This window comes from Hibiscus syriacus, unplaced genomic scaffold, assembly GCF_006381635.1.
Source record: "Hibiscus syriacus cultivar Baekdansim isolate YM2019G1 unplaced genomic scaffold, ASM638163v2 tig00116997_pilon, whole genome shotgun sequence".
Classification (NCBI taxonomy): domain Eukaryota; kingdom Viridiplantae; phylum Streptophyta; class Magnoliopsida; order Malvales; family Malvaceae; genus Hibiscus; species Hibiscus syriacus.
In genome coordinates, this window is record NW_024063513.1 from 3016856 (window position 1) to 3026334 (window position 9479).

Below are 9479 nucleotides of genomic sequence, written 5' to 3' on the forward strand. Positions count from 1 at the left end.
AGGTAAACCCCTTCAAAAAGATAACAGACCACAATATGATAAGTGATAATAACTGAACAGATCATATCAATGTTCAAACTCAAGTTACTAATGAATGTTTAACTGAAGTGTATGCATTCACCTAAAACATAATACAACGTTTGCATTTAAAAATCACCTAAGTTAATAAGTCCCAAAAGGTGAAGCCGATTGTGATTGGGATTTTGATTTTGATTGCGATTTTGATTTCCTTTTGCTTGGCACCATATGAGCTTTGGATTTTGATGAGGATCCATATTTTGGTAGAGGAAAAGATTATTGTGATGGCACTAGTGATCCACATGTCAACCTTGTATGACCACTTTTCTTGCACCGACTACATGACGATATCCTCTTCTATTCACCCTTAGACGGTATACGATCGTGATTTTTTGGTCGTCCAGGTAGCCTGCTGTCCATGACTGGTGGCAAAACTGTTTGTAAGTCATCTGGTATGTCTCACTCAGAAGGATGTGGAATAGGGTAGATAATCTCGACATAAGTCTGTCGATATACTTCTGTAGTGTAGCAATCCATAGCATATGCGCTTGAATCATCTTGGTTTAGATGAAGAGCAACTTTTATAACATGGTCACATGGATAACCATATGTTTGTCATTTCATATAACTACACGTCTTTGCATTTAGATCGACAAGCCCATTTAAGTTATTATCCAATACTTCAAACAAAGTGTTTGAACATGGTTCAACTCTCCATGACGTTAAATTCACAACACGTTTCATTACCTTTTTTCCAATCCATGGTGTAACACGACGTTCCAATATTCCTGTAAATTAAAAAAAAATTAGTAAAATATATGATAAGTTACGAATTTAAAGAAATAATACATGCATGGTTTCTTTTCTTGTAGTACCACTGTTGAATAGAGGATCGAAAAAACTCCATTAACATAGTAATGGGTAATTTCCAGGAATGACGACTTAGAGCATTGATTGATTCTGCACTATTAGACGTCATGAAACCATATCTTGCTCGAAGTTAATGTACTCTTGACCATCTTTCAAACCCGACATCTTCTAGTGTTTGAGCACATTGAGGAAAAACACGTCTTAAACAATTTATATGCTTATTAAAATCCACTTCCCGATAAGCTTTTACAGCCTTCCAGTATGTCCATTTGTGATTTTTTATACCAGTAGACCTTGATTTTATATTTCTGTACGAATGAACACCACAAAGTCCATGAAAAGTATATAGGAAACACCTTCTAACAGCATTGTCAATTGAGTTTGCCCTATCGAATATGATTGTCAGATTGCTAATAGGACCTATGCAATCCCTAAGATGCCCCATAAACCACGTCCATGAATCAGAGGTTTCAAATTTGCCAACCCCGTAAGTTATTGGCAGTATCTCATTGTTAGCATTCATGGCTACTACTAATAAGTTTACTCCAAGGTATCGACCTTTCAAATGTGCTCCGTCAACTATAATAACTGGGCGCATGCAAGTAATAAACGAACGAATCTACAAAATAATATACACAAGACATAATCATTTAAATGTGAAATGCATGTAACTAACAAAAATGAGTCAACAAAATTATATTGATTTACTAACCGCAACACCAATGGCGATAAACAACAACTCAAAGTGTCCATCTCTATCTGTTTTGATATGAGTTACCGACCCAGGATTTTTCAGCTTTAAATTGTGACAATAAGCCGGCAGTTGGGCAAACGATGCTTCTGGAGACCCCCTCAACAATTCCAAGGCATAACATTTGGCTCTCCAAGCTTGAGAATATGAGATACTAATTTTGAACCGAACATTCATCTTAGTCATAATTTCATGTCCCCGATATATCCTGCCATTCAAAAACATTAACTCAGCCAGAAAACCACCCAACACCTTTTTGTTTACATGTCTATGGTGAGGAAAAACTTGGGTTCTTGAACATGTATGTTTATCAATAAAAGTCCTAACTTGAAACATTTCGCAATCTTTTATCCTCTTTGCAATCATACGCCACGTACAGTTTTTGTCAATCATACACTTTGTTTCGAAACGATCTTTGCTTGATTTGTTAACTTATAGTTGATAGACATCTTCCACACATTTCATATACAAAACTATCTTCAAGTCTTCCTTTGTATCAAAACAATCATCTTTCTTGATACGAATAACTTTTGTGTAATAATCAACTGCTATCTTTACCAACTCTTCTTCCGGTATCTGAAGTAATTCTGACATATTCCAGTTATACTCCTGTGGTATTTTCTTCTTTTTCTTTTCTTTGGGGACTTCTTCTTCTTTTTTTCTTCTTCAAGGTTATATGAATTACATAATGAATGTTCAATATGTTCATTCACAATCGTAACTTCCTCCTCATTATTATCAACAACATCTTCCTTGGCAGCGGCTGTTTCATCATCAAAATTAGGGTATTAACCAATATCAAAATCATTACACGCATGATCTATTTCTTCTTCTGAAACATCATCAAAATCTGAGTATTGACCAATATCAAAGTCTGGGTATTGACCAATATCAAATTTCGAATACTGACTAGTACTCACAATTTTTTCTGTTGGCTCATAATCGTCTAACTGGTCAATACGAATACCGAAATTTGGTGTTGAAAGTTGATTGGGATTTGGATTAGGAAAATGTTGTGGGTTTTGAGATTGTGTTTGATATTATGTTTGGTATTGGAAATGTGGTGAAACAAAATTTTCTTGGTGATGAAATTGTGGTGGAACCATTAAATTTTGAGGTTGTTAACAACGTTATACATTGTGAGCACCATAAACTGGGGTTGAAGAACTTAGTTGATTACTACCCGCTACTGACCCAACTTCACTTCTTCTAGGTTCAACAACATACAATGTAATATCATGTTCTTGCGAAACACTAATGTAAGCAATGAATCGTTCAACATCTTCATTGTCGGTTAACAAATAAACTTTACATTTTCTCTGATAAGATAGTCTAAATCCACTTAGAGGCTCCAAATTCAATTTCTTTGCAACACGTAACATTAGAGTTTTATATAAGTTAACTTTTTTAATGACAGTTTTAGTTGAAGATTCATGGGTAAAGGCATATATTGTAAAACACCATGAATATTCTCCCATAACCCTCCAAAACACAAATCTATCCAAACATGATCAACATTAGATGATTTCATTCTACAAATTGTAAATTAATTTACTAAACAAACGAGCTATAAACTACATATCATCACTAACTTAGAGAAAACATACCTTTATTAAGTTGATAGTTGATAATTTGGGAGAGAAATCATTGAAAAATTATATAGAAATAAAATTATGTAAAAAAAATTAGAGATGAGGAAGGATGTCGTTGGATATAGGAACAGATGTCGCCGGAAAGAGTGATAGATGGAGATGGAATGAGTTGCGATTTAGGGATTTAGGTTATGAGTTGCTGATGTTACGTAGTTATATACCTAAAACATTTGTGTTGCGAAACTAAAACCTATTGCGAAATAAAAATTCGTGTTGCGATTTCGAAAATCGAGTTGCGAAAATAAAATTCGTGTTGCGAATTAAGAAATCGAGTTACGAATTTGAAATTCAGTGTTGCGAATTTGGAAGCGAAATTAGAGTTCGCGTTGTAAATTTGTTAGTCATTTTCGCAAATCCAAAAAAAAGTTGGTTAAAATCGTATATTATAAGGCATTTTCGGTCACTGAAATTATTTTATCTTTTTTAAAATCTTTAAATATATTTTAATGACATATGCTATTAATGTTAGTTAATAATTATCTTAAGTTTGGGACATGCCCTTTTGTTCCAAGATTGCCAAGCACTCGGGTGATGCTGATTCCAGAACTTGTGTTTCCCATGTTTTGTAATTTTGTTTTTCATATAACAATGCGGCAATTGTACCAAAGATGAAAACAAGGTGAGAGCAACATACATGAAACAGTGGCATTTTATTGCAGTAGACTGTCCTGGAAACTGTTGTGTCCCCTTTTACATTTATTAGGTGTAGAACTTGAGCTCGGGGATTGCGCTGTGTCCGGGAAATGTTACATACTGCTCATCCAGCTCATGCGTTAGATAAAAATGACAATAATAAAGAAATGAAGGGCTATTCGTAATTTCAGGTAAGGTGTTCAAATCTGGATATTCGGATTTTTAGAATTCTCGATACCCGAGTCTTTGGTTAATAGTTTGGTTGGCCAATATTCCGACCCGATTAGGTATTTTTCTTAAAAAAAATACTTTAATTCGTATCAACGAATTAGATCAATAGAATCGGATGTTTTTAACACCCCTACTTCCACATCAGGACAAACGAAGAAACTGATTCTCCTAACACCTAATGACACACAAAGTAAAAGGCGTGAATTCGCACGTTTTTTCGTAAAGCATTTTATTTTTCTCTCCCAATATTTCCTTTGGGGTTACATAGAAATAAAAGAGTGGTAAATAGCATTGGGTCATTTTTCTTCGTTATGGAGTGGCTCTAGGCCACCAGCCTGTGCTTTTTTTCCCCATTTAATCGCCATACCAGAAGTATAATTTCCCAGGTATGCAAATTAAAAGCATTACATGTCCTTCAAACCCCACTTCACAAAAGGTTATCTAGTACTCTTAAATAGTTCAAAGCAATTGGGTGAACAGAATACAACACATAGCAAGATACTACTAATCACATTAAAAATGCTAAGATTCAACTTTTTTAACAACAAAATAAGAACCCAAACAGGCATTGGAGCTCCAAGTTTAACCCAAAATTTTCATTTCCAATTCTCTCCTCCGTTTCTTATTTACACTTTACAATCCCATTTCCTTTTGGTGGTGAATGAACAAACGGCCAAAGGTTGATTAGGACTCCCCTCACAAGATGGCACAGGCATTAGGATTCTCATCATTAAACATCTGGTGAGGTGGATGAACAAAAACTGGATTGTTGGACACGTAGCCCGGGTAATGATGCCCATATCCATGTGGGTGTGGGTGCCCGTAACAGTACCCGTAACCCGGTTGCCCATAACCAGAATAAGTTGGCATGTATCCAGGGTAACCAGGCGTGTATCCATATCCATATTCAGGTTGAACCATAAACTCCGTCCTGTTGCCTTCCTTATTCTTTCCACCACCACCATCAGCAGCAGCATTAGCATTAGCATCAACATCATTTCCACCATCAACACCGGCACTGCCACCTTTGTTCTTCTTCTTCCCGCCGCCACTTCCACCTCCACCTCCACCGCCACTGTTACCACCATCACTACCAACACTAGTCTTTCCACCCTCCTTGTTGTTATCTTTCTCTTTCTTGAGTGGCACAATCTCCACATTCTTCTTGAGTTTGTCTTTCAGAGCCTCAGCCAAGGCCTTAACATCCATAGTTCCCTTTACCGTGAGCATCTCCTTCTGTGTGTCTACTTTTAACTCATGCACTCCTGTAGCACCCTCGAAAATCAAAAGTCAGAAACTAAAACAAGACTCGAACGACGTTACAGTAGCTGAACGGTAAAAATCTATGCCATCTAAACTACAGTAAAAAAACAATTGATAAGCCACCACCTTTGGTTTCAGAGACAATTTTGCGAATCTTTAGAATACATCCCTGGCACTGGCATTTCAATTGCACCTTCAAATCCGCCGTCGTTAACGCGGCCTGAGCAAATATTTAAAAAAAATATTACTAATTTGTTTGACAAAAACAGCAAGAAAGTAATTAATTTTTGACAGGGATGTTGATTTGAAAGCACTTCAAAACCGACATGCAAATACATTTTTTTATTGTCGAAAATTAAAATAGAGAATTGACAATGTGAAACGAATTACCTCTTTGGGTTTTTTATCTTGTTTCTGATCAGAGCCCTGGTTTTTGTCTTTGTCAGGTTTTTTCTCTTCTTTGTTATCATCTTTCTTAGGTTGAGGAGCAACGACATCAATCTTCTTTTTAGACTTCTTGGCAATGTTTTCTTTAAGGGCTGTTGGGTCCACAGCTCCTATCACTGTCACTTTGTTTGTGTCGCTCTCCGTTTTCACTGTCTCCACCCCTGACCAAAAAAAAAACAGAGGATGAGGGGGGGAATGGGAAGAAAAAAACAGAGGACGAGAGAAGAAAAATGTAAAACCCATTAAGAAAGTGGAAATATTCATAACATTAATATATGTATGTACCTTCTAATTCACGGACACATTTAAGGATTTTGGAAGAACAGCCTTCACAAAGACAATCAACTTTGAAAACAACGGTTAAGGGACCATTTTCCTTCTTTTCCTTATATCCACCTTTCTTGTTTCCATTGTTTTTCTGCAACTTGGGCAAAGAACAACCCATGTATTATCATCAACCAAAGGAAGAAAGAAATGAAAAAGGCAAAAAAAGAAAGAGAAATGTGGGAAACAGTATATCCGGTAACAAACCTCTCCCATACTGAGTAAAAAAGGGTTAAGTAGTTTTGTGATGAGCGGAAATAGGAGGAAACAAAGGAGTCAGATAAGTTGGAGATTATATATAGAGAGAGGAGAGGAGATGACATAGTGGGGTGAAATGCTGATGATGTATGCATGCATGCATGTTATGGTTGCATGGATGGATGGGAACCGGGTTTAAAACAAAAGCGTGCGGGTCGCTTGGGTAAGGTTACTAAAGTGGAGGTGGGGGATTATACGAGTAATTTTAGGGAGGTGGGTTTGGAAGCTGTTGGCTTGGCTTAGCCATGCCTGTTTCCTTATATCTGTCCATTTATGCACTTGTTTGGTTCTATAACGGTTCTTTATTTTACTCCACCACCTGCCCCATGGTAGTACCCTCTTTTACCAAACCGTACCCTTTTCATTGGGGCATAAAATTCATCACTCAAGTAGCAAGTAACTTTAATCCCACCAAAATTTATACCTAGTGTGGACATTTAAAACCATTGAACGTTGAATTTTGTTAGGTGGAAACTATAAATTCAGCACTTTAATTGTAAATCATGCAATTGCCTAAAATTTCAAAAACACATGATTTTTTTTTTAAAGTGATGTGTAAACTCGAAAGCCCGTTATTTATTTTGAGACAAACCTACCACGTGTTTGATGGTCTTGTTAGTGGATCGTCTTAACAGTGCAGGAGGCTCGATCATGGCCCTGATTTTCATGGAATCCATCCAAGTCCAACTCACAAGTTCTTAGTAATATCTGGAACCATGTTAATTACTGATCCAATTAATTATAAGCATTGACCCAACAGAAACCTGGCCCGGAGCAGAAAAGTTAATTGAGGCATCTGTGTAAAGACTGGGCTCTGGCCTTTAAAGGAGTTAGCATTCGCAACAATGCAATTTTTATCAGATCCCACCAACAAGATACAACACAGCTGCCAACCTGCCACTGCCGTATAAAGTGATAAAGCTTTGGGCACTTATTACTGTAGTGAATATAACCCTCTCAAGTGAGTCTTTGAAGTTCCAAGGTAAAAATTTAGAATATGACCAAAGTATAAAATAAAAGATTGGCCTTATTCAACATTGCTTTTATAAGTGGCTAAATTTTAATTGAATGATAAGCGAGATATTTGAAACTTCGATCTAGAATTACACTTGGACGTCCCTGGTACATGTAGAAACCCCCTTCCAGTTTTGAAGTTGGTTGTAGATGTATTCGGTAAGTTACTATTCATTCAAATCATGGAGTCTAATTCAAAAAAAAAGTAGGACCCAAACTAGAAAAAAATTCAAGCAAATTGGATTTAGGAGAATAATTTAACAAGAAAGGAGGGTGTCAAATGTCAATGCAAAGTTGAACACACGAAAGCAGTATTATATCCTTTTGAAAACCGAGTTAATTAAGCAAATTGGAACACAACTCTGCACTCTTTTTCTTTATTGCCACTTTAATGACCGGAAATGTGTGGATAGCGTTGCAATTTGGTTGTGTTTTAACACTTATCTCTACGTATCTATCATTTCCAAATATCTGAAACCTGGTTGGTTTCCTGGATTCACACAAGGCCCATCAAATCTCTCACTCCCTCGTCTTCGTTTACTGGGTGCGTTCAGTGGGGCGCAACTGTCAAAAGAGGAAATACAACATATTTTTCATCCTAATATATGTAGACAAAGAATTTCGAGTTGGTCTGACAATACTATAAATTAGGATGCGATGTGAGATTTTTTACTATCTCCTCACAACAACAATTCCAGTTTCTTTTATTTATTTAAGTCATTCACCGCTCTTGTTACTATATGTAATCGTATTTATCTTTCATGATTTTTAATCTTTATTTTCATCATTTTCTACGATATTATATTTTACTATTTACAGTGTCTTTTCCTTTTAACAAAAAAAGGACAAGTCCAGACTGCCCGGTAAGGAATATGGATTACACTTGATAAAATATTTACTGTTTTCCTTCATAAAAATTGGTGAAAATTCAAGTACTCTGTCCTATATCGAGGATTTGATGAAGATGATAAAGATAAATGAGGAAAGAATGTAAATGATGAAGATGATAAAGAAATAAATATACACTATCTTCTTGTTTATATCTCTTCCAACACTTGGCTAAAAATCACAAACATATAAAAATCAAATATATATTTTTTAAGTTTTTATAACCACTTCTTTAATTATATTATAAATATTTATCAGTTATTTTGTGGTATGAATAATAAACAAATAAATGTATTTATTTATAAGAGGAGATAGCAAGTAAGAAGGATCGCAAATCTGCAAGTGCAAGGCTTGGATGAATGACACGGGAAATGTAACATGCAAAAATCTAACTATTCAACAGTATTTTCCTATTTTAAACTCACCGGATTGTGGTTGTGGGGGCACTTTGAAACCCAAGTTTACGACAGGATAATAAATCACGACAGCCGTCGCTCTGCTTTTTCTCTTTATTTCATTTCAACAAACAATCCAAGATATTTTCCCTCCAGATAACGATACCGCCTTTGTAACGCCCACCACTTTCTCTTTATTTGCTTCATTTTTTTTAATAATATAAAGGATGATAAAGTAGTATTTGTATAAAAAATTTATTATAAAATAATAAAATAAGGTTTTGTTTATAAATAATTATTAAAATATATTTCATACTCAACTTTTTAACGTATTTTTATAAAAATAAATGCTTAATTCTTTTTTGAAAGAATAAGATTTATATTTCTTTTAAATATTTAAATTATTTTATAATTGATGTTGTTGGTTAATTTTTAGTTCACTAGAAATAATAGTGTGTTTTACATATTTATTTTAGTAAAACAACTATATCTTAAGTTAAAAGAAATTATTATTTTATATATTTAAAAAAATATTTTAAATATTTCAATAAAAACAACCTTTTTAATTAAATAAAAAATAATTTACTTTAAATAAATGGACCGAATTTAACAATATTTTCAACTAAATTCACTTGGGATTAATTAGGAAAATCAAATATTTGATGGTTACTACTTCAAGTTCTAAAGCATAGTGTTTGAAAATATTTAGCAAATTATCATCCATGACTATTAAAA

At 34.7% G+C, this 9479-nt stretch overlaps 1 protein-coding gene across 3 annotated transcripts; it reads right to left on the reverse strand.

Annotated features, from left to right (window-relative positions):
• Nucleotides 1–4726: 4726 nt before the first annotated feature.
• On the reverse strand, nt 4727–6512 carry LOC120193882 (heavy metal-associated isoprenylated plant protein 3-like). Of its 3 annotated transcripts, none has more exons than XM_039196308.1 (5): nt 6397–6512; nt 6151–6283; nt 5809–6026; nt 5545–5638; nt 4727–5420 (listed from the first exon to the last, which is right to left on the reverse strand). In XM_039196308.1, the coding sequence occupies exons 1-5, from the start codon at nt 6403–6405 to the stop codon at nt 4852–4854; spliced, it is 1023 nt and encodes a 340-aa protein (XP_039052239.1). In that variant the 5' UTR covers nt 6406–6512; the 3' UTR covers nt 4727–4851. The 3 variants fall into 3 exon arrangements, with proteins under 3 accessions (XP_039052239.1, XP_039052237.1, XP_039052238.1); XM_039196307.1 differs by lacking the exon at nt 6397–6512 and having other exon boundaries at nt 4737–4799; nt 4833–5420; nt 6151–6310; XM_039196306.1 differs by lacking the exon at nt 6397–6512 and having other exon boundaries at nt 6151–6310.
• Nucleotides 6513–9479: the final 2967 nt, after the last annotated feature.

What these genes read in the sequence shown, in the direction of transcription:
- LOC120193882 (XM_039196306.1), bottom strand. Translation starts at nt 6,310, where the DNA reads ATGGGTTGTTCTTTGCCCAAGTTGCAGAAAAACAATGGAAACAAGAAA. An exon ending in AAGATAAAAAACCCAAAGAG is followed by an intron (nt 5,639 to 5,808) that starts GTAATTCGTTTC and finishes ATATTTGCTCAG; the next exon opens with GCCGCGTTAACGACGGCGGA. An exon ending in AATTGTCTCTGAAACCAAAG is followed by an intron (nt 5,421 to 5,544) that starts GTGGTGGCTTAT and finishes AGGGTGCTACAG; the next exon opens with GAGTGCATGAGTTAAAAGTA.